We start from the raw sequence: 25,395 nt of genomic DNA on the forward strand, positions 1-25,395 counted from the left end.
GAGCAGGCGCAGCAGGGACAGAAGGATTGTGAAGAGGTTTGGCAGCATGTGACCTCTAGAAGGAGAAAGAGGAGTGTCCATGCACCAGCAATGGAGATACAGGTGAGCAATCATTTCCATGTTCTCTCTACAGGTGCTAATGCGGAGAGTGGACTAGATGACCCATCTGAGGGAAGGGAGCAGAAGGACACTCCACCGATTGGAAGGCAAAAGATGCACTGTCCTAGGGATGGGGGTTCCACGACCATCACTCCCAAGAGGAGGAGGAGGGTGGTGGTGGTCAGGGACTCCCTCCTCAGGGGGACTGAGTCATCTATCTGCCGCCCCGACCGGGAAAACCGAGAGGTCTGCTGCTTGCCAGGAGCTAGGATACACGATGTGACGGAGAGACTGCCGAGACTCATCAAGCCCTCGGATCGCTACCCCTTCCTGCTTCTCCACGTGGGCACCAATGATACTGCCAAGAATGACCTTGAGTGGATCACTGCAGACTACGTGGCTCTGGGAAGAAGGATAAAGGAGTTTGAGGCACAAGTGGTGTTCTCGTCCATCCTCCCTGTGCAAGGAAAAGGCCGGGGTAGAGACCGTTGAATCGTGGAAGTCAACGAGTGGCTACGCAGGTGGTGTCGGAGAGAAGGCTTTGGATTCTTTGACCATGGGATGGTGCTCCAAGAAGGAGGAGTGCTAGGCAGAGACGGGCTCCACCTAACGAAGAGAGGGAAGAGCATCTTCGCCAGCAGGCTGGCTAACCTAGTGAGGAGGGCTTTAAACTAGGTTCACCGGGGGAAGGAGACCAAAGCCCTGAGGTAAGTGGGGAAATGGGATCCTGGGAGGAAGCACAAGCAGGACAGCACAAGCGGGGAGGACTCCTGTTTCATGCTGAGAAAGAGGGACGATCGATGAGTTATCTTAAGTGCCTATACACAAATGCAAGAAGCCTGGGAAACAAGCAGGGAGACCTGGAAGTCCTGGCACAGTCAGGGAACTATGATGTGATTGGAATAACAGAGACTTGGTGGGATAACTCACATGACTGGAATACTGTCATGGATGGATATAAACTGTTCAGGAAGGACAGGCAGGGCAGAAAAGGTGGGGGAGTTGCGTTGTATGTAAGAGAGGAGTATGACTGCTCAGAGCTCCGGTATGAAACTGCAGAAAAACCTGAGAGTCTCTGGATAAAGTTGAGAAGTGTGAGCAACAAGGGTGATGTCGTGGTTGGAGTCTGCTATAGACCACCAGAGCAGGGGGATGAGGTGGACGAGGCTTTCTTCTGGCAACTAGCAGAAGTTGCTAAATCACAGACCCTGGTTCTCATGGGAGACTTTAATCACCCTGATATCTGCTGGGAGAGCAATACAGCGGTGCACAGACAATCCAGGACATTTTTGGAAAGTGTAGGGGACAATTTCCTGGTGCAAGTGCTGGAGGAACCAACTAGGGGCAGAGCTTTTCTTGACCTGCTACTCACAAACAGGGAAGAATTAGTAGGGGAAGCAAAAGTGGATGGGAACCTGGGAGGCAGTGACCATGAGATGGTCGAGTTCAGGATCCTGACACAAGGAAGAAAGGAGAGCAGCAGAATACGGACCCTGGACTTCAGAAAAGCAGACTTTGACTCCCTCAGGGAACAGATGGGCAGGATCCCCTGGGAGAATAACATGAAGGGCAAAGGGGTCCAGGAGAGCTGGCTGTATTTTAAAGAATCCTTATTGAGGTTGCAGGAACAAACCATCCCAATGTGTAGAAAGAATAGTAAATATGGCAGGCAACCAGCTTGGCTAAACAGTGAAATCCTTGCTGATCTTAAACGCAAAAAAGAAGCTTACAAGAAGTGGAAGATTGGACAAATGACCAGGGAGGAGTATAAAACTATTGCTCAGGCATGCAGGAGTGAAATCAGGAAGGCCAAATCACACTTGGAGTTGCAGATAGCAAGAGATGTTAAGAGTAACAAGAAGGGTTTCTACAGGTATGTTAGCAAGAAGAAGAAAATCAAGGAAAGTGTGGGCCCCTTACTGAATGAGGGAGGCAACCTAGTGACAGAGGATGTGGAAAAAGCTAATGCCTCTGTCTTCACGCACCAGGTCAGCTCCCAGACTGCTGCACTGGGCAGTACAGCATGGGGAGAAGGTGACCAGCCCTCTGTGGAGAAAGAAGTGGTTCGGGACTATTTAGAAAAACTGGACGTGCACAAGTCCATGGGGCCGGATGCGCTGCATCCGAGGGTGCTAAAGGAGTTGGCGGGTGAGATTGCAGAGCCATTAGCCATTATTTTTGAAAACTCATGGCGATCGGGGGAGGTCCCGGATGACTGGAAAAAGGCTAATGTAGTGCCCATCTTTAAAAAAGGGAAGAAGGAGGATCCGGGGAACTACAGGCCAGTCAGCCTCACCTCAGTCCCTGGAAAAATCATGGAGCAGGTCCTCAAGGAATCAATTATGAAACATTTAGAGGAGAGGAAAGTGATCAGGAACAGTCAGCATGGATTCATGAAGGGGAAGTCATGCCTGACTAACCTAATTGCCTTCTATGATGAGATAACTGGCTCTGTGGATGAGGGGAAAGCAGTGGATGTGTTATTCCTTGACTTTAGCAAAGCTTTTGATATGGTCTCCCACAGTATTCTTGCCGCCAAGTTAAAGAAGTATGGGCTGGATGAATGGACTGTAAGGTGGATAGAAAGCTGGCTAGATCATAGGGCTCAACGGGTAGTGATCAATGGCTCCATGTCTAATTGACAGCCGGTTTCAAGCGGAGTGCCCTAAGGGTCGGTCCTGGGGCCAGTTTTGTTTAATATCTTTATTAATGATCTGGAGGATGGTGTGGACTGCACTCTCAGCAAGTTTGCAGATGACACTAAACTAGGAGGCATGGTAGATACACTAGAGGGTAGGGATCGGATACAGAGGGACCTAGACAAATTAGAGGATTGGGCCGAAAAAAACCTGATGAGGTTCAACAAGGACAAGTGCAGAGTCCTGCACTTAGGACGGAAGAATCCCATGCACTGCTACAGACTAGGGACCAAATGGCTAGGTAGCAGTTCTGCAGAAAAGGACCTAGGGGTCACAGTGGACGAGAAGCTGGATATGAGTCAACAGTGTGCTCTTGTTCCCAAGAAGGCTAACGGCATTTTGGGCTGTATAAGTAGGGGCATTGCCAGCAGATCAAGGAACGTGATCGTTCCCCTTTATTCGACATTGGTGAGGCCTCATCTGGAATACTGTGTCCAGTTTTGGTCCCCACACTACAAGAAGGATGTGGAAAAATCGGAAAGAGTCCAGCGGAGGGCAACAAAAATGATTAGGGGTCTGGAGCACATGACTTATGAGGAGAGGCTGAGGAAGAGAAGAATGAGGGGGGATTTGATAGCAGCCTTCAACTACCTGAAGGGGGGTTCCAAAGAGGATGGAGCTCGGCTGTTCTCAGTGGTGGCAGATGACAGAACAAGGAGCAATGGTCTCAAGTTGCAGTGGGGGAGGTCCAGGTTGGATATCAGGAAAAACCATTTCACTAGGAGGGTGGTGAAACACTGTAATGCGTTACCTAGGGAGGTGGTGGAGTCTCCTTCCTTGGAGGTTTTTAAGGCCCGGCTTGACAAAGCCCTGGCTGGGATGATTTAGCTGGGAATTGGTCCTGCTTTGAGCAGGGGGTTGGACTAGATGACCTCTTGAGGTCCCTTCCAACTCTGATATTCTATGATTCTATGATAACTGACTAATTTACTAAACTTTACTTAAATTAATTCACACTAGCTAAAACTATGTACAATAACAAGGAAGTCCACAGAGAGAACTTGCAAATGCAACGAGAGTAGTTTCAGCCCCCATCATGGGCGGAACAAAGGAACTGAAGGGCGTGGGGTTGGCTGGGCACTTTATACTGGTTTTAACAGCATGCGGCAGCAGAGGGCGCTCAAGCTGTCCCAACAGGTTTCACTGAGGGAAAAATTCCTGGCGACTGTGGTTGGGGTGAGCACATCCCTCGAGTGGAATGCGTATGGGCATCACTCGAAGAAGAATCCCCCTTTCCCAGCAGCCCTAGGTGGGCTATTGCACAAACCTCAAGTCACAGTTATGGGACTGGCTGCTCCTCTGTGCCCTCTCTGGGTGACCCCTCAGGCCTTCCCCTCTCTCAGACCAGTCCTGGGCTACAGCCCCCTGTGGACTGGCTGTGCTGACCCCCAGCACATCCTAATGGACTCAGTACCTGTGGTTCTGCCCGCTGGGAGCTGTGACCAGTCACTGCAGTGAACCAAACACCTTCTTACACAAAGTCTTGTTTGATCTCAACAGCAGGAGCCAGACACGGGCAGAGAACAGGGTTTAAAACACCAAAGGGGCTCCCCACACGTCTACTTCACCCCTAGGTAACCTGTCCTACCCCAGGCTCTGACATCTGGGGAGGGGGCCGTCTGTTCCCATAGTCTTTGCCTAGCTCCTCCCCATCCTTTGGGTTTCTGTCACTGCAGCCCAATGTCTCTGTTCCCTCCTGTGTCCCAGAGCCTGGTTAATGGTGGGGTGGCTCAGCAGGGGGCATCACAGGGGATGGCTCTGCAGTGTCTCTTATCCCTTGCAGTGTTTACCAGGAGGTGGGGGAAGGGAGCCAAGCCCAGCTCAAATTAACCCCTTGTGTTCCTTCAGTGAACCCTGCACAACAGTCAGACAGAGTAGACAAAGCTCAGAGGTTATTAGAGGGTAGCTCCAAACCCGTCACACCCAGTGATTGTCATTTGTTCCCCTAACACCCACCTGCCCTTCCACCCAGGGCAGCCAGTGTCCTGAGCTGGGAATCCGATTGCTGGTGCTGCCAGGATGGAAATGGCTGGTTTGGGTGCTGGCTACACCAGGAGAAAGGTGTTTTCACACCATAACACGTCCCAGGGATTCACCTCCACCAGCTAAATGGAGATAAAACACCCACAACACCAAAGCTGCCTTGTCTCCAGTATGATCGGATGCCAAGAGCGCTGTCTGGGCCCAGCCAGCTTATTGCACACCCACCTTTTACATAGCACAGACCCAATGTTTGTGGGTGGCGCTTCCCAGAGCTCCCCCGCACCCCTCCGGCCATGTGTTGCTGGGTCCCATCACGACCTGCACTAAACCGACAGCCAGGTCGTAGGGTTTAAATGCAGTGCACCCAGCAGTAAAGCCAGACTTGATGCATAGGGACATTGGGGTCACGCTTTACAGCTCCACACCACAGCCACAGGCTAGAAACGTACTTTTTATTTGTTTTAAACCAAAGCTGAGATTCTCCCACAATCCCGGAACTCCAGGAGCTGGGGCTTTAAGGAAAACTGCAGATACCATGTGTCACGGATCCAATGGTCTGGTGCTCTGGAACAGTCTGGGAAGTTCCCATCAGTGTGTCAGCCCATGTTGGGTCACACTCTCCATAGGGTAAGCCACTTGGCTTCACTGCCTCCTGGGACTGAGCCTCAGAGCTTTCAGCCCCCCGGCTTCATGCTGTGAGCTCCCCTTAGCGAGTCTGTCTCACCAGGACACCCGGGAGAGACTTGCACACCCAAAGGGAGCAGTGCACCCCCGACTCCCTGACTCTAGAGTGACTCTCAGCCAGCACTGTAACAGCAGGGGGTTTATTAGGTGTTTAGAACACAGAGAATCTAAAGTTCCAGCATAATCCACCTGGGTCAGTCCAGAGACATCAGACCCCTCTTGAGTCCCAGTCCAGGAGCTTCTCTCTTCCTCCAGCAGCCCACACTTAACACCCCACCCGGCCCCACCTCTGTCCTTTATCCTCCAGCTGGTCACACCCAAGGTGGGTGGGGCCATCCATGGTCATCTGTTGCTAGGTGCCAAATTTCCAAGCAATTGGAGCGGCCATTGTCTTCTGAGAGTCTCCAGAGGCTGCAGGCGCAGGCAGCTGGGCACCAGTCACACATGTGTCTCTGGGCCTCTGCAAAGAGCGAACACCCTTCCCCCTCCCCCCCACCTAGTTAACCATGTACCACATAGAGGAAAATGAGGCACACACCATATTTATCCAAAATATTACGAAAAATTTCCATTCCATGACACCATGAGACTTGGCAATGCTGCAGCTGGCAGCCTGTTCCCCTCCTGCCCCCTCATACAATTTCCAACAGTGTTTGAACTTCCCCACGTCCTTGTTCCATGAGAAGCTTCTGCAGCATCGTCCATCATCCCTGCTCCCAGTGAGCCCAGCCAGCCCTGCTACAGCCCAAGGGAGGGCTCCAGTGGTTGGGGGCAGGTTCAACTCTCGGGGTGCTGCTCCGTGTGAGGCTATCACAACCCAGTCTGATACACCGAGTGACCAATCCTGTCACCCACGCACACGGCCTGAGGCTGGCAGGAGCAGTGTGTGTGTGTGTGTCTGCGATGGGAGTGAGTCAGTGCTACTGCGAGACCCTTCCCCTCTGCACCCCCCAACCAGTGTGTATTGAGTTTCCTACATTTAACAGTCACGTTAACGCAGTTCCCTCCAATCAGCACATTCCGATGTAACTGGGGGCAGGGCAAAGCGTTATCATGAATAGCTGCAGTTTTCCTCTGAGTTCAGGGGGAGGAAACATCTGATGTGTCGCCATTTCCCCTCGTTTCCTGTAGGATGAGGTTCTTTCCCAGGTGTCAGCGTTTGGGTCTGATTCCCCAGTCCACATGTGTCAAACTCAAGGCCCGCGGGCCACATCCGGCCCGCCATACAATTATATCCGGCCCGCGAAATCGTTTTATATATCTGTTTTTAATGGCCCTGTGATATGACGCCCCAATAACACACACTACAAATCCCATGATGCAGTGCAATTGCCGCCAACGGCAAGCCGCGGTTCAAGTTCGCGGTCTGTTGATGTATACAACGCTAATCTCAAATCAAAGCTAGACCCCAACAATGGCCAAGAGAAAAATTGATTCTGAAAACCGAGACTTTCAAAGCCGGTGGGAGAATGAGTATATGTTTACTGAAATTGCAGGTAAACCAGTGTGTCTCCTTTGCGGGAGTAATATCGCTGTAATGAAGGAGTATAACCTAAGACGGCACTACGAGACGAAACATGAGAACAAATTCAAAAACCTGAGCGCAGGACAGAAGCTACAAAAGGTAGAGGAGTTGAAGAAGAATTTGACATCCCAGCAGACGTTTTTCACCAAAGCAAAATCACAAAGTGAAGCTGCTGTGAAAGCAAGTTTCATTGTGGCCGAAGAGATCGCCAAATCAGGACGGCCGTTTACCGAGGGGGAATTCGTAAAGAATTGTATGATGAAAGTGTGCGACGTCCTTTGTCCAGATAAAACGCGAGCGTTTGCAAATGTAAGCCTCAGCAGAAACACTGTTGCTAATCGGGTTTGTGAGATGGCGACTGATTTGAAAACACAGTTGATTGAAAGAGCAAAAGATTTTGTTGCATACTCCCTTGCCGTGGATGAAACTACTGACGCGACTGACACTGCACAGCTGGCGATATTTATCCGTGGTGTGGATTCCAATTTGTGTGTAACAGAGGAAATACTGGACATTAAATCGATGCACGGGACAACGAAAGGAGAAGACATCTTTGGAAATGTATTTCAAAGTGTAACCGACATGAAACTGCCGTGGGAAAAACTCGTTGGACTTACAACAGATGGCGCACCTGCTATGTGTGGTGAAAAAAATGGACTGGTGGGAAGGATGCGCTCAAAGATGCGGGAGGAGAACTGTGCCGGTGAGTTGACAGTGTATCACTGCATCATACACCAGGAATCGCTGAGTGCTAAAGTTCTAAAAATGGATCATGTGATGAACACTGTAACACAAACCGTCAACTTTATCAGAGCCCACGGTTTAAATCACCGCCAATTCCAGTCTTTTCTGCGGGAAATAGATAGCGAGTTTGGCGACATGCCATATCATACGGAGGTCCGGTGGCTAAGTCGGGGAAAAGTTCTCAAAAGACACTTTGAGCTGCGAGAGGAAATCTGCCAGTTCATGGACAGTAAGGGGAAAGACTGCACAGTTCTGCGGGATGAAAAGTGGAAATGTGAGTTGGCGTTCCTGGCTGACATAACGTCGCATCTTAGCGCTTTAAACCTTCAACTCCAGGGACGGGAGCACATAATAACCGATATGCATGATGCAGTGAAGGCATTTCAAGTGAAGCTGCGCTTATGGGAGACACAAATGCACCAATGCAACTTGTCTCACTTTCCCTGTTGCCAAGTAATACGGAACCAAGAAAGTGCCACAGTTTTCCCAAATGCCACCTTTGCTGAAAAACTCAGCGCGCTGCGCACTGAGTTCGCACGGCGCTTCAGTGACTTTGAGGCACAGAAAAGTAATTTCGAGCTGCTTCGCAACCCATTTGCAGTCGATGTGGAAACCGCACCTGTAGAAATGCAGATGGAGCTGATAGAACTGCAATGTAACGGGACACTGAAGGCAAAGTACGACACTGCGGGGCCAGCACAGTTCACTCGCTTCATTCCTGAAGCGATGCCGCAGCTCCGCCAACATGCGGCTCGAATCCTGTCCATGTTTGGCAGCACATATCTGTGCGAGCAGCTGTTCTCTGTGATGAAAATTAACAAAACGTCACACAGGAGTCGCCTCACTGATGAACACCTGCAATCGATCCTGAGAATCTTCACAACACAGAACCTAACCCCAAACATAAACGAACTTGTTGCAAAGAAAAGACTCCAAGTATCAGGCTCTGACTAAATAGGACAAGAAAATGGAATGTTATGATTTGTTATGATTATACTTTTGCTTTAAATTCAATTTTTTATTTATATTTTCAGATTTTTTAATATTCCAGCATGTACAGATTTTGAATGTATTGTATTGACAGGATATTTTTTTATGAAGAGCAAAATATTTTAAGTTGAAATGTATTTATTTTGGAATGATATCCTGTATTTTGGTTCATATTAATGGTTAAAAAACATAAATATTTAGTCTGTTAAATAAATGGTTATACTGTTCGGCCCGCGAGTTTTGAGTTTTGGCCCCCTGTGCAATTGAGTTTGACACCCCTGCCCCAGTCGTATTTCCTGGCCCTGGTATCCCTGGAACAAGAGTCAGCTCCAGAGACACCTCTGGAGTCAAGTGCAGAGTGTTTCTCTCATGATTCCCTTTACCACACGGGAGGGGTTCAGACCTTGGAGTTTTGAGGTTTCTTTTTCCCCTTCTCTTTGGGGGCTGTTTGCAGTTGTGGATGCTCCTGCTCTGTTTTATGCCCCTTCCTCCACTTGGGAAGCAGGTTGGTGGGTAGATGCTTTCAGATTTATTGTATCCCACATGAGCTGTTTCTCTCACTTGCTTGTCTCCAGGGACAGGGCGCTGTCCAGGGGCTGGGTTGTTTCTCCTGTTGCAGGTGGCCCTGTGATTTTTCCTGCTTCTTCCTCTCACTGGAGATATGGGGCTGTGTAGGGCTGTGGGAACTCCCTGAATAACAGACCCACTAACTCCTAATTTCTGGGGTAAATCCCAGTGATTGTTGGGGACAGATGCTGAGGGGTTTCCTCTGGTCCCTCCCCGCAGTGTGACCAGGAACGTGAACAATCTCTCAGAACTTTTCACAGGAATCTCCAGGATAAGGGCCATTGAACTGACACTATAAAATGAGACGCCCCCTTCTAGATCCAGATACACCCCTATCACGTCGGCATCACAGCCCAGTTCTGGATCGCAGGGTCAGCCTGCCTGGGGTGATATCATCCCTCATACTTCTCCAGAGCCTAGCACCCCAGCCCAAGGAGTCTCACCTGCCTCTCCCATCTCACTGTCCCTCACAGACTCACTCAGCACTCCCAGCTCCCAGTCCGGGCTGTTCCTCACCCCCACCTCCGAATACCCCCTGTAAACCCCACCCCATAAAGCATAATGATCCTTGTCCACAAACCCCTCATTCCCCAGGGCTATCAGGGCCCCAGATAGGCCAGCCGGCCATGGAAACTGGGAGTTGCGTTGGACTCTTCTGCCATCCTCAGACACGGTGATTTCAGGGTGTTTGCAAACCAGCTCCAGGATGATACAAACTGGGGACAGAAACCAGAATAACCCCGTTAGCCACAGGTCAGTCGGGGACCCTATGATCTCACAGTACAGCTGGAGCAAAGGACAGAGTATTAAGGGTTGGGGTGACTAGTGGGACTGGCATCGCTAGCCTGGATCTGGCCGTGGAGCATGGTTTGGGCTCTTTGCTTCCTCTCACTCCCCCCCTGCAGAGGTTCTGTCACTGGGAGGTGTTAGGTCTCCCGGGGGGGGGGGGCATGGAGGGTGCCTGGGGAGGAGGGCTGAGTGGGGCTGTTGGGGGAGCTGACAGGGTAGGGATGGATCATCGCTGAAGGGCCAATGGGAGATGGGGTGGATACCAGGACTAACTGAGAGGTGGATTGTGAGGAAGCTGCCCAGGGGTGAGACTTAGAGCTCAGGCAGCGTGTTCAGGACCATTTGTGGCATCCAGCCCCATGGCTCTGTAGCCAGTGCATGCCCTGCCCCACCTGCCCCATGGGGACCCCACACCTCTGACAACTCAGCTACGTAACGGCAATACCACTAACCCTAGTGCAGTGTCTGCTCAGCCCCTCACAGCCCCACTCACCCATGCAGCTCCAAACCCTCCTGAAATCTGCAAGGGAAGAGGAACAAACATGGTCAGGGGCCCGGCAAACGCAGAGAACTCGCTCCCACAGGAGATGCTGTTCTGCGAGGGGGGGTCAATGGCAAATGGAAAGGAACTGAATGATGTGAAATGTGACTTGAAAACACGTCCTCTTACCTAGCTCTGTGTGCACCTTGTCTCAAACAGAAAGAGACAGAGTTATTCCCTGTCATTTAGGCAGAGGGCTCAGTTCTGGGTGCTGCTCTGTGACCATGTGATCACTTTACATGTGATTCATGGCCCCTTGCTGCCGAAGGAAAAATGTCCCAGTTGTGTGAAGTGAGAGACAGGACCTTTCATCCAGAGATCTCTGCTAATAGTAATGACCGGCTCTCTGGGGTGCCTCTATATTGTCTCAGTATCGGGGACTGGAGCAAATGTTGCTCTCAGGAACGCTGCTGTAACTCCATGTACTTCACTGGAGAGAAACTGGATTTACACCGGTGTCACCCAGAGCAGAATCCAGGCCAGTAAGAAGCTGCTGTTTGGCCATGGTGGCCCCCAATAGATTGGGAATTTTAAAAGGACACTGGTATGATACAAATCTTGGTTGGGATTTGCAAAGCATCTAGCCTTGATGGAAGACATGGGTCTGGATCCCTATTCAGCTCTAAGAACAGGAGTACTTGTGGCACCTTACAGACTAACAAATTTAGTTGAGCAGAAGCTTTCGTGTCCAGCTTTGAGAGCTCATTCTTAATTTTTCCCTGTTTGCTGTATAGGATATTGATCAGGTGGTTTCGTAGTTTCTTGGAGAGTGTGTGGCACAGTCTCTCAGCATAGTCTGAGATTGTAGATTGTAATGGATTTTTTTACCTTTAGTCCTTTTGGTACGATGTCCATCTGTTTGCATTTGGAAAGGAAGATGATGTCTGTCTGTAGCTGTAAGAGTTTTTTCATGAAGTTGATGGATTTCCACTCCATACAGCTAAATGCAGTGCCTTGCATAATGTTAGTCTCTAAGGTGCCACAAGTACTCCTGTTCTTTTTTTGGATACAGACTAACATGGCTGCTACTCTGAAACCTATTCAGCTCTGAAACATCTAAGGAGAATTTCTTTTCTGTGTTGCTAATAACCCTTTGGAGCATCAAAACTACACACTCCAGCAGTCATCTATAGAAAGCGGATGCCCCCCTTTTGCCGCATCAGAACCATGTGATGGCTTTGGATTGTCAAAGGTAAAGTGACACCAGTCTGTCTCTCCAGACATGAGAGCAGAGAGCTCACAGTGCTGCGGTGGGACTGGTGGAACTCTAATGTGACTCAGATTCAGTGTGGGCCATTATAAGCAAAGTGACGTGGGGCTGTTCCAAACTTTGGTACATCTACACTGCAGCCCTAGTGCCCTAAAAGTAGCAGGTGTAATTGGGAGTAACATGTGCAGTGGTTTGGGCTAGCTGCTCAAGTATAAACTCGCTCGGACCCCAGGGTATGTAATTAGGCAGCTACACTCAGTCACTGCCCGTGCTATCCCACTGTGACACTCTGTACCTCAGAGTAGCACCCTGGAACCCCCATATTCACTGCTGTGATATAATTATGCTATGTTTTGTACAAAGTCTGCCTTGTTAGGTATCATTTTAAAAGTCTTGATCTGTTGAACATTAATATACTGTTGGATTGTATGTGCTAACACTGTATGTGAGGTTATGAAGTATTACTGTATGTGTTACTGAAATATGTTGTGAGGTTGGGAACGCCCACAAAAGAAAGGACCAGCCAGACAATGTTAATTTCTCATCAACACCCATGGAGGAAAGATTCCACTATCCCAGAGACTGTAGGCAATGGAGACTGCTTGACCAATGGGGGCTGCCTGATCCCCTCCTCACAGCAAAGATCTTTCTGGCCAGCTGGAAGAACGTATAAAAGAGAGGAAGTGACATTGTCACTTGACATCTCTCCACTCCCAGCTCAACACCTGGAAGAACAGCTGGAGGACAAAGTGACTTTCCAGTACCTCCATGATTTCCACAGCTACAGTGGCCGGTGTGGCTTACCCAAGGGCTACCTGAGCAGCAGGGCGGCCCCCAGGGTAAGCCATGCTAGTTGCTGCTGGGGCGGCCCCTGGGCTCATCCTCACCAGCTGCTGCTAGAGTGGCCCCGGGCAGCTGGCTCCAGGGCTGTCTGGGCAGCAGCTGGTGCAGCTGGCCCTGGGCACGGCCCCAGAGCAACCATCCTGGAGCAACAGCAGCACCCCAGGCTCCCCCTCACCCCATAGCAGCAGTGGCATCCCAGGGCCTGCAGGAGCAGCTAAGATTTAGTCATGGATATTTATAGTACAAGTCATGGACAGGTCACGGACTGTGAATTTTTGTTTATTGCCTGTCCATGACTTTTACTAAATGTACCCATGACTAAATCTGAGCCTTATTCATGAGTGGCACGGGGATCTTTCATGTAACACAATTGGGTGCGTCCCTGCCTGTGGGTGGCTGTGTAAGTGCAGCGCCTGTCAGAGGCTTGGAGCTTGACACAGCATCACAATGTGAGGGACAACCCAGGTTGGTGCATTTGGGGGGCTCAGTGGTCCCACAGTCCAGGTTGCACCCCAGGGACCCCGACACACTCACCCACACTGCTATTGTTAGCGCATTAGCTCAAGCAGAGGGAGCGTGTGTCGGCTACCCGCGCTGGGAAGCTCACTCCCAGTTGCAGTGTAGATGTACCCAATGAGCCAAGGGTCTCAGAACCAACAGGACATGTCAGAAAAAACTATTGTTAATGAACAGACGAGGTCTCAGATCAGCCACTAAACAGAGCCCACAAATTGCCCCCTGCTACCGTCATGCCACCTCATAAATATGAGTCAACAGTGTGATGCTGTTGCAAAAAAAGCAAACATGATTCTGGGATGCATTAACAGGTGTGTTGTGAGCAAGACACGAGAAATCATTCTTCCGCTCTACTCTGCTCTGGTTAGGCCTCAGCTGGAGTATTGTGTCCAGTTCTGGGCGCCGCATTTTAAAAAAGATGTGGAGAAATTGGAAAGGGTCCAAAGAAGAGCAACAAGAATGATTAAAGGTCTTGAGAACATGACCTATGAAGGAAGGCTGAAAGAACTGGGTTTGTTTAGTTTGGAAAAGAGAAGACTGAGAGGGGACATGATAGCAGTTTTCAGGTATCTAAAAGGGTGTCATAAGGAGGAGGGAGAGAACTTGTTCACCTTAGCCTCTAAGGATAGAACCAGAAACAATGGGTTTAAACTGCAGCAAGGGAGGTCTAGGTTGGACATTAGGAAAAAGTTCCTAACTGTCAGGGTGGTTAAACACTGGAACAAATTGCCTAGGGAGGTTGTGGAATCTCCGTCTCTGGAGATATTTAAGAGTAGGTTGGATAAATGTCTATCAGGGATGGTCTAGACAGTATTTGGTCCTGCCATGCGGGCAGGGGACTGGACTCGATGACCTCTCGAGGTCCCTTCCAGTCCTATAATCTATGAATCTATGAATCTATGAATTGCAGGGAATGAGGGGAGGGAGCATCACATCAGAACATGTGTCTCATAGAGAGAGGCCTGCACTGCTGCAGCCTGTCACCCAGCCTCAGACCTCCTATTTCTGCACTGAGCAATCCCTTTGTGGTTCTGATATGCAAAAGTGTGTAACTCTAGGGTTAGTGGTTGGCAGGAGATTAGCTGGGGAAGGACTGTGGAACTGTGTGGCTTTGGTTTTACTGTCCACCCCTAGAGATGTGGGGTCAGGTCCTGTCTCAACTCCTAGTGGAGCAATGTGGGTGGTGTCAGAGGGTACTTCACAAAGCCCGTGCAGAGCATTGTAGGGTTCAGAGGCTCTGTTCATTTGAGGCCCAGGTCTAGACAAGGAGAGGGGGAAACAGGACAGGACTGAGGAGCTGAGGGCTGGGATAGCAGGGAAGCTGTGGGTGGGGACTGAGGGATGCCAACAGAGCTGGGGCTGGGGGAGGAAGCCCAGGGCTGGGATAGCAGGGGGCTGCAGGCAGTGGAGGTGTTTGTCCAATGTGGACTCCCTGCACAGCTCTGTTCCAGGTCCCTACCAGTGACCTGGCATGTGTGGTGTGTGTGAGGTTACCCTGTGCAGAGTCCTAGGCAGCACTGAGCAAGACGGAGCAGCTGACTCTTGTTGGGCCAGATCTGGCTTTCAGGGGGCACCTTGCAGCCTTCTATGCAATTCTATGGCTTGCAGGTGCTTAATGCCATGACTAGCTGCAGGTCAGGATTGAGGGTCACTGGCAGAGCTGCATGTGTGGGGGAGCCCAAGGCTGGGATTTTGGAAGGCTGCAGGTGGGCACAAAGGGATCCAGCCAAGCTGGGTGCAGGCGGGGAGCCCAGCATTGGGGAGCAGGGATTTTGCAAGTCTGAACTGAGCTGTCTCCACAGAACTGCATGGAGCAAGTTTGCCCAGCACCTAACTAAGGGCCAGTCTACACTAGAAACATTAAATTGGCGCTGCTGCACTGATGCTGCTGTAGTGCGTCTGGTGAAGTTGCTTTTTGCTGACGGGAGAGAGCTCTTCTTTCTGCGTAATTACATCACCTCCTTGCGTGGCGATGGCTACGTCAGCAGGAGAGCATCTCCTGCCAACGTAGTGCTGTGCACGCTGGCACTTACATCACTGTAACTTGCGTCACTCAGCAGGGCGGCTTTTAGACACCCCTGAGTGATGTCAATTATATCATCCTAAGCCCTAGTTTAGACCTGCCCCGTGTCCTGCCATTCCCTATGAACTACAGTCACTTTCTATCGTTAAGGATCATACTGAAACCTAAGCTGCCAACTCTGCAGTGTTTGTTTATTTCCCGGGGATGGGGAGATGATCATGAAGGTGACTGAAGGCCATACAGCGCGTGTGGTGATTTTCCCATCACATTACAGTGTGAAGCCCAGATACACGTTTACGAGGGATTATCCAAGTACCTGATTGCAAGAAGAAATGGTCACTCACCCTGTGCTGTAACTGTGGTTCTTCGAGACGTGTCCCTATGGGTGCTCCACTCCCGCCCTCCATCCCCTCTGCTTCAGAGTTCTCTGCTGAGAGCTTTGCTGCAGAGAAGGAACTGAGGGCGGTTCGCCTGTGCAGTGCTGTATAATAGGGGCGGCCAAACTTACTGAGCCTCCGAGCTGCATACGGCAATCTGCAGAAGTTCAAAAGCTGGGGCGTGCCTGCTGGGGGTTGGAGCTTCTTCCCCATGGGCGGCACCTGCTGGGGCTCAGGGCTTCAGCCCCACTCCTGCTGAAGCCCCAAGCCCCGGCAAGCGTTCCCCATGGGGCTGAAGCTCCAAGAGACCCCTCCCTGCTGGGCATAAAACCCCACCCCACAACCCTGCTGCAAGACCCCGAGCTCCCCCACCAAGTCTGGTAGGTGGAGAATTGGGGCTGTGTGTGTGTGGGGGGAGGGCTCCGTGACTTGCATTTTAACTGTAAAAGAGCCACATGCAGATTGTGAGCGGCAGTTTGGCCACCCTCGCTATATAACAATGGCACAGGGCATGGGGCTGAAATGCCTGGGCTGAACAGACACTGCCACGAGAAATGTCTGATCAAAGGCGCACGGGGCACTAGTGCACCTGGAGTAGAGCACCCACAGGGACAGTAACTGAAGAACCACTACTCCTGCTGAGACCCTGGAATGGGGGAGAGAAAAAACAGTTAGACACAGAGCTTTGTGCCCCATAACAACTGGGGTTAGTTACAGACACCCCACAGCCACACTTCTAGCCCGAGCAGCCAGCAGCTTTGATAGGAGCGGGGCTGGCGGTTAGTGATTCACACCAATACGCAGGAGCCCTGGGATTTGCAAAGCATCTCGCCTTAATGGAAGACATGGGTGTGGATCCCGATACAGCTCTGACATTCCCAACCCTTCCATCTCAGGGGAATTCCTTTTCTGTGTTATTAATAGCCCTTTGGCGCATCAAAGCTACACACTCCTGGTGTAACTAGGGAATGGACATGCAGATAATTGGAGATCAGATCTGGGATCTGGCCTTAGCAACAAAGCATGGAAACGGGAGCCTGAATATGGTCTTTTGCTCATCTCCACGTTCTGGGACCTGGCCCAGAAGAACCTGCACTTCAGCAGTCATTAATAGAAAGCGGCTGGTCCCCTTATCCTGCATCAGCACAATGTGATTGGCATTGGATTGTCAAGGCCAGGTAACACCTGTCTGCCTATCCAGACATGAGAGCAGGTAACCCTGTGTCTGCTGCAGAGAGCGCACAATGCTGCCGTGGGACTGGGGTGACTCTAATGTGACTCTAATTTTGGCCCGAACTGTTCACTCAGCCCTGCCCTGTGGTGTCGGTGCTTCTGGATCTGCTCAGCACCATGTGTGGCTGGGAGCCTCTGCTCAGGGGCTCTAATGGGAAGCTGGATGAACCTACCAAGCCTCTCACGCAGCTTCTGGAACTCTGGGGAGAGAAGAGAAGGAGACTATCGTGGGTTCAGCAAGGGTCATTTTGAGCAGGGTGACACAGGTTATTCCAAACTTTGGATACATCTACACTGCAGCTGTGAGTGAGCTTCCCAGTCTGGGCAGGCAGACATACGCTAACTCTGCTCGAGCCAGTGCGCTAAAAGTAGCAGGGTCGCGGGGGTAGCACATGCAATGGTTTGGGCTTGCTGCTCAAATACAAACCTTCTTGCACCCCCTGGGTATGTACACAGGTGGCTCCCCTTAGCCACAGCCCCTGTCACCCCAGCCACACTGCTGTTGTTAGCGCGCTAATTCAAACAGAGCTAGTGTGTGTCTGGCTCCCCGAGCTGGGAACCTCGCTCCCAGCTGCAGTGTAGACGTGTCCAATGAGCCAAGGGTCTCAGAACCAACTGCACATGTCAGAAAAAACTGTTGTTAATGAATAACAGACAAAGTCCCAGATCAACCCCTAAACAAAGCCCACAAATTGCCCCCAGCTACTGCAATTGCAGGGAATGAGAGAGAGGCCTGCACTGCTGCAGCCTGTCACCCGACCTCAGACCTCCTGTTTCTGTGCCGTGCCCAATCCCTTTGTGGTGCTGATCTGCAAAAGTGTGTAACTCTACAGTTAGTGGTTGGCTGGGGAAGGGCTCCGTGGGGCTGTGTGGCACTGGATTTACTGTCCACCCTAGAGTCGCAGAGTCAGGTCCTGTCGCGGTTCCTAGGGGAACAAGGTGGGTGGTGGGGCCCATCAGAGTGACCTCACAGAGACCATATAGAGCATAGTAGGGTTTGGAGGGTCATTCGAGGCTCAGGCCTAGACGAGGAGGGGGTAAAACAGGGCTGAGGAGCTGAGGGCTGGGATAGCAGGGAAACAGTGGGTGAGGACTGAGGGATGCCAACATAGCTGGGGCTGGGGGAGGAAGCCCAGGGCTGGGATAGTAGGGGGCTGCAGGCAGTGGTGGTGTTTGTCTCATGGGGACTCCCTACACAGCTCAGTTTCAGGGCCCCTACCAGTGACCTGCCAAGTATACCTCTACCCCGATATAACACCATCCTCGGGAGCCAAAAAAATCTTACCGCGTTATAGGTCAAACCGCGTTATATCAAACATCCTTTGATCCGCCAGAGCGTGCAGCCCCGCCCCCTGGAGCGCTGCTTTACCGAGTTATATCCGAATTCGTGTTATATTGGGTCACGCTATATCGGGGTAGAGGTGTATAGCGTGTAGGAAGAAGACTGGGTAGCACTGAGCAAGATGGAGCAGCTGACACCTGGTGGGTGAGATCTGGCTTTGAGGGGACCCCTTGCTATCTTGGGGTTCCCTACAATTGCCCGGCTTGGAGATGCCTAATGCCATCAGGATAGATGGTCACCTGCAAAGTCAGGATTGAGGTCACCGACAGAGCTGTGGGACTGGAGAGTTGAGGGCTGAGACAGCAGGGCACTGCTGGTGGTGATTGAGGGTCCATGGCAGAGTTGTATGTGTGGGAGACCAGGGCTGCATAGCAGGGGGCTGAAGGCTGGGATTGAGGGGCAGGTCTGTGTGCACGTGGGAAGACCAGTATTGATATAGCAGTGATTTTGCAGATGGAAATTGCTATATATTCACAGAATTGCATGGAGGAAGTTTGCCCAGACCCTCAGTAAGTCTCACTGGTCCATATGCACTACATTCACTCCATCATTTAGGATCATACAGAAATGTGAGCTATAAACACTGCAGTGTTTGAATATTTTTAGGGCAGGGGGAGATGATCATGAAGGTGACTGAAGTCCAAACATTGTGTGTGGTGGTTTTCCTATCTTGTTATAGTGTGAAAGCCCAAACACATGTTTATTAGGGATTATCCAAGTACCTGATTCCAGTCGCCTGTTCTTTTCCTTCTCAGTCTCTGAAATGGGAAAGAGAAAAGAGTTAGACACAGAGACGTGCTGCGTGATTCTGTGTGCCCCAAAATGACTCGAGATAGTTATGGACATCCACAGACATACTCCCAGCCCCAGGGCAGGAGGCAGCAGTGTTGATAGCAGTGGGGCTGGTGGTTAGTGATACACACCTGGAATTTGCAAAGCATCTAACTTTGATGGAAGACGTGGGTCTGGATCCCAATACAGCTCTGATATTCCCAACCCTTCAGTCTAAGGGGAATTCCTGTTCTGTGTTACTAACAGGTCTTTGGAGCATCAAAGCTACACACTCCAGGTATAACTAGGGCATGGCCATGCAGATGATCAGGGCTCACATCTGGGATCTGGCCTTGGCAACAAAGCATTGAAATAATGAGCCACGTTCTGTGAACTGGCCCAGAAGAGCCTGCACTCAGCGCTAGCCCCTCCTACTGCATCATAACAATTTGATTGGCATTGGATTGTCAAAGGCAAGGTGACACCTGTCTGTCTATCCAGGCATGACAGCAGGTAACCCTGTTTCTGCTGCAGAGAGCTCACAGTGCTGCAGAGGGACTGGGGTGACTAATGTGACTCTAATTTCAGCTCAAAATGTGCACTCAGCCCTGCCTTGCAGGATCGGTGCTTCTTGATCTCTCAGCACCATGTGTGGCTGGGAATCGCTGCCCAGGGGCTCTACTGGGGACATGGATGAACTTACCATTCGTCCTACGCAGGTTGACGAATTCTGGGGAGAGAAGAAAAGACGATCATCTTGGATTCAGCATGGGGCTGTTCCAAATTTTGGGTACATCTACTCTGCAGCTGGGAGGGTGCTTCCCAGTTTGGGCAGGCAGACACAGGCAAGATCTGCTTGAGCCAGTGCGCTAAAAGTAGCAGGGCAGCGCGTGCTGGAGTTTGGGCTAGTCGCTAAAGAACAAACTTATTCCGACCTCCTGGTGCATAGTCAAGTGAATACCCTAAGCTGCTGCCCATGCTGCTCGCAGATACACTGCTACTACGGGCATGCTAAATCCACAGCAGGGCCCTAGAGTATCAAACTCTCATCTGCATGGCTTTCCAGAACGCATCACCTCTGATCAGGGGTCTCAGTTCATGAACTGGTTCCGGTGGAAGACCCTATGCCTGATGGGGGTCCACACATGTCTTTTCTCTGCTTATCTCCTCCCAATTTCAGCATTCAAAAGGAAAGGACCAACCAGATCCTTGAACAGTATCAGTGATATTATGTCAGCCACCACCAGGATGATTGGTCTTCGCCTCTCCCTTACACAGAGTTTGCATATAACAACAGAGACCATTCATCCATGGATCAAAGACCTTTTTGTATCAACTATGGGTACTACTTCCAATTCCATCTGCAATTACCTATGTCCTCTCCCAACCCAGCCATCTCGGACCTAGTACATCGGGTTCATCAGGCCCATGAGTGAGGAAAAACATTGAAGAGGCAAAAGCAGACTATAAATGGTATGCAGGCCATCATCGACAGCAAGGGCCCACCTACTCAGTGGGACAATAGGTATGGCTCTCCACAGAGCATCTCCATACAGACAGACTCTCTTGCAAGATGGACTTTAAGTTCCTTGGCTCCTTTAGGATCCAGAAACAAGTTAACTCAGGAATATGGCCTGAGCACATCTGAGAGCCTGCAGAAAATATACCCACCCCTGAACTAGTATGAGCATTCCATAAGAATCATCCCAAAAAAACTGGTTCAGCATTACCCATAGGACATCACTTGGCAAGGGACTGATGCCAGGGAGATGTCTTGAAGCCTGGTCCACAGGGCTCTTCTCAGCCAGTAAATTCCAACCCACCTCCCACTGACCTGCTGACAGCTACTAGGACTACAATCTCAATTTTCTATTTAAACCAAGCACAGGACCAAGAAGTTGTCCATGAAAATGGGATTTTCACTGCTGAGCTCTGCTTCCCTCGTGCTACCTTCTCCTACTTCCTTTCTCCGAGCCCCTGGGAACCTGACGCTGCTGCCTCCTCACACCTGACTCCTGTTCTGACCACTAGGCCTGACCGCCCACATCCTTGTCATGAAACTCAAACAGAGATAGCATGAGTCAATTACCCAAGCTAGGAAGCTCACTCCCAGCTGCAGTGTAGCTTTACCCAATGAGCCAAGGGTCTCAGAACTCACAGGACACATAAGTCAAAACTGTTGTTAATGAACAGACAAGTTATCAGATTAGTCCCTAAACAGAGCCCACAAATTGTTCCTGGGGGCAGCACCCTGAGCTTCTGGCATTGCAGGGAATGAGGGGAGGGAGCGTCACATCAGAACATGTATCAGGTAGAGAGAGGCCTGCACTGCTGCAGCCTATCACCCGGATACAAACCTCCTATTTCTGTGCCGGGCAATCCCTTTGTGGTGCTGATTTGCAAAAGTGTGTAACTCTAGGGTCAGTGGTTGGAAGGAGCTTAGCTGGGGAAGGGTCCGTGGGGCTGTGTGGCACTGGAATTACTGCCCACTCCTAGAGCCATGGGTCAAGTTCTCTCTCAGCTTCTAGTGGAACAATGTGGGTGGTGGGGCCCATCAGAGAGCACCTCACAGAGCCCACACAGAGCACAGCAGGGTTTGGAGGCTCTGTTCATTTGAGGCCCAGGCCTAGACTAGGAGCGGGGAAAACAGGACTGAGGAGCTGAGGGCTGGGATAGCCAGGAAGCAGTGGGTGGGGTCTCTGTTCATTGGAGGCCCAGGCCAAGAGTATAAGGGTGAAGGTGCAGGGGTGGAAAGGAGTGTACAGGACTGAGGAGCTCAGGGCATGGCAGGGAGGTAGATGGTGGGGAATGAGGGGCACCAGCAGAGCTGTGTGCATGTGGGGAGCTCAGAGTTGGGATGGTAGAGATTTTGCAGGTCAAAGTTTGCCCAGCATCTCACTAAGGGCTTGTCTAAACAGCCCCATAGTGTGGACTATGCAGTTGTGTCATAAATATACAGCTAAGGGTAGCATAAAATCCCTCCTTTATCTGTAAGGGGTTAAGAAGCTCAAATAACCTGGTTGGCACCTGACCAAAAGGACCAATAAGAGAAGATACTTTCAAATCTGTGGGGGGGAGGTTTTGGTTGTGCTCTCTCAGGACAGAGAGAGGGACCAGGCAGGAAAAAAACCTAAAACCCTACCTGAAATAAGCATCTAAGATTACAAAAATTGTAAGTAAAGCAAGGAAATGCATTAGATTAACTTTTGTTTTAGCTTGTGAATTTTTCCTATGCTAAGAGGAAGGTTTATTCCTGTTTTTGTAAATTTGAAGTTGAACCTAGAGGGGAAATCCTCTGTATTTTAAGTCTTTTTATTACCCTGTAAAATTACCTTCCCTCCTGATTTTACAGAGGTGCTTCTTGTACTTTTTTTCTTTATAATAAAGTTCTTTTAAGAACCTGATTGGTTTTAGTGTCCTAAAGATAAAGGGTCTGTGCTCATGTTGTTAACCTATTGGTTAGTATATATTCTCAAGCCTCCCCAGGAAAGGAAATGAAGGGGCTTGGGGGAATATTTTGGGGAAACAGGGACTCCAAGTGGCCCTTTTCCCTGGATGTTTGTCTAAATCATTTGGTGGGTGGCAACAGTACCGTCTTTTAGTTCACACCCACACCATCCACATGGGGTGGTTACAGAATAGCACTTTGGTGCGCATTCCTATTCACATCCCCGTACTCTGAACTGTTGGGCAGTGTAGACATAGCCTGAGTCCTCCATTTCATATGTATTAAATTCACTCTCAGTTGTTAGGGATGGTACTGAAATGTGAGCTGCCATCTCTGCAGTGCACATTTCTACCCTGGGCAAGGGGAGATGATTGTGATGGTGCCTAAAGTCCACACATTGTATGCGGTGATATTCCTAAAGAGTGTGAAAGCACAGACATGTTTACCAAGGGTTTACCCAACTTACTGCTGGTGGTGATTGAGGGTTCCTGGCAGAGTTGTATGTGTGGGAGACCAGGGCTGCATAGCAGGGGGCTGAAGGCTGGGATTGAGGGGCAGGTCTGTGTGCACGTGGGAAGACCAGTATTGATATAGCAGTGATTTTGCAGATGGAAATTGCTATATATTCACAGAATTGCATGGAGGAAGTTTGCCCAGACCCTCAGTAAGTCTCACTGGTCCATATGCACTACATTCACTCCATCATTTAGGATCATACTGAAATGTGAGCTATAAACACTGCAGTGTTTGAATATTTTTAGGGCAGGGGGAGATGATCATGAAGGTGACTGAAGTCCAAACATTGTGTGTGGTGATTTTCCTATCTTGTTATAGTGTGAAAGCCCAAACACACGTTTATTAGGGATTATCCAAGTACCTGATTCCAGTCGCCTGTTCTTTTCCTTCTCAGTCTCTGAAATGGGAAAGAGAAAAGAGTTAGACACAGAGACGTGCTGCATGATTCTGTGTGCCCCAAAATGACTCGGGATAGTTATGGACATCCACAGACATACTCCCAGCCCCAGGGCAGGAGGCAGCAGTGTTGATAGCAGTGGGGCTGGTGGTTAGTGATACACACCTGGAATTTGCAAAGCATCTAACTTTGATGGAAGACGTGGGTCTGGATCCCAATACAGCTCTGATATTCCCAACCCTTCAGTCTAAGGGGAATTCCTGTTCTGTGTTACTAACAGGTCTTTGGAGCATCAAAGCTACACACTCCAGGTATAACTAGGGCATGGCCATGCAGATGATCAGGGCTCACATCTGGGATCTGGCCTTGGCAACAAAGCATTGAAATAATGAGCCACGTTCTGTGAACTGGCCCAGAAGAGCCTGCACTCAGCGCTAGCCCCTCCTACTGCATCATAACAATTTGATTGGCATTGGATTGTCAAAGGCAAGGTGACACCTGTCTGTCTATCCAGGCATGACAGCAGGTAACCCTGTTTCTGCTGCAGAGAGCTCACAGTGCTGCAGAGGGACTGGGGTGACTAATGTGACTCTAATTTCAGCTCAAAATGTGCACTCAGCCCTGCCTTGCAGGATCGGTGCTTCTTGATCTCTCAGCACCATGTGTGGCTGGGAATCGCTGCCCAGGGGCTCTACTGGGGACATGGATGAACTTACCATTCGTCCTACGCAGGTTGACGAATTCTGGGGAGAGAAGAAAAGACGATCATCTTGGATTCAGCATGGGGCTGTTCCAAATTTTGGGTACATCTACTCTGCAGCTGGGAGGGTGCTTCCCAGTTTGGGCAGGCAGACACAGGCAAGATCTGCTTGAGCCAGTGCGCTAAAAGTAGCAGGGCAGCGCGTGCTGGAGTTTGGGCTAGTCGCTAAAGAACAAACTTATTCCGACCTCCTGGTGCATAGTCAAGTGAATACCCTAAGCTGCTGCCCATGCTGCTCGCAGATACACTGCTACTACGGGCATGCTAAATCCACAGCAGGGCCCTAGAGTATCAAACTCTCATCTGCATGGCTTTCCAGAACGCATCACCTCTGATCAGGGGTCTCAGTTCATGAACTGGTTCCGGTGGAAGACCCTATGCCTGATGGGGGTCCACACATGTCTTTTCTCTGCTTATCTCCTCCCAATTTCAGCATTCAAAAGGAAAGGACCAACCAGATCCTTGAACAGTATCAGTGATATTATGTCAGCCACCACCAGGATGATTGGTCTTCGCCTCTCCCTTACACAGAGTTTGCATATAACAACAGAGACCATTCATCCATGGATCAAAGACCTTTTTGTATCAACTATGGGTACTACTTCCAATTCCATCTGCAATTACCTATGTCCTCTCCCAACCCAGCCATCTCGGACCTAGAACAGCGGGTTCATCAGGCCCATGAGTGAGGAAAAACATTGAAGAGGCAAAAGCAGACTATAAATGGTATGCAGGCCATCATCGACAGCAAGGGCCCACCTACTCAGTGGGACAATAGGTATGGCTCTCCACAGAGCATCTCCATACAGACAGACTCTCTTGCAAGATGGACTTTAAGTTCCTTGGCTCCTTTAGGATCCAGAAACAAGTTAACTCAGGAATATGGCCTGAGCACATCTGAGAGCCTGCAGAAAATATACCCACCCCTGAACTAGTATGAGCATTCCATAAGAATCATCCCAAAAAAACTGGTTCAGCATTACCCATAGGACATCACTTGGCAAGGGACTGATGCCAGGGAGATGTCTTGAAGCCTGGTCCACAGGGCTCTTCTCAGCCAGTAAATTCCAACCCACCTCCCACTGACCTGCTGACAGCTACTAGGACTACAATCTCAATTTTCTATTTAAACCAAGCACAGGACCAAGAAGTTGTCCATGAAAATGGGATTTTCACTGCTGAGCTCTGCTTCCCTCGTGCTACCTTCTCCTACTTCCTTTCTCCGAGCCCCTGGGAACCTGACGCTGCTGCCTCCTCACACCTGACTCCTGTTCTGACCACTAGGCCTGACCGCCCACATCCTTGTCATGAAACTCAAACAGAGATAGCATGAGTCAA

General features: G+C 50.2%; 1 protein-coding gene and 1 pseudogene across 1 annotated transcript; one reads left to right on the forward strand and one right to left on the reverse strand.

Moving 5' to 3' along the window:
• Positions 1-6,649: 6,649 nt before the first annotated feature.
• On the forward strand, positions 6,650-8,951 carry LOC128826711 (general transcription factor II-I repeat domain-containing protein 2A-like). The gene has a single exon (XM_054010150.1). The coding sequence runs from the start codon at positions 6,880-6,882 to the stop codon at positions 8,686-8,688; it is 1,809 nt and encodes a 602-aa protein (XP_053866125.1). The 5' UTR covers positions 6,650-6,879; the 3' UTR covers positions 8,689-8,951.
• Positions 8,952-9,011: 60 nt separating this feature from the next.
• The window catches only part of LOC128826713 (butyrophilin subfamily 3 member A1-like), a 42,053-nt pseudogene continuing 25,669 nt past the window's right edge, over positions 9,012-25,395 (reverse strand).

Source organism: Malaclemys terrapin, chromosome 20, assembly GCF_027887155.1.
Source record: "Malaclemys terrapin pileata isolate rMalTer1 chromosome 20, rMalTer1.hap1, whole genome shotgun sequence".
In the NCBI taxonomy this organism is placed as follows: Eukaryota; Metazoa; Chordata; order Testudines; family Emydidae; genus Malaclemys; species Malaclemys terrapin.

What these genes read in the sequence shown, in the direction of transcription:
- LOC128826711 (XM_054010150.1), top strand. Translation starts at nt 6,880, where the DNA reads ATGGCCAAGAGAAAAATTGATTCTGAAAACCGAGACTTTCAAAGCCGG.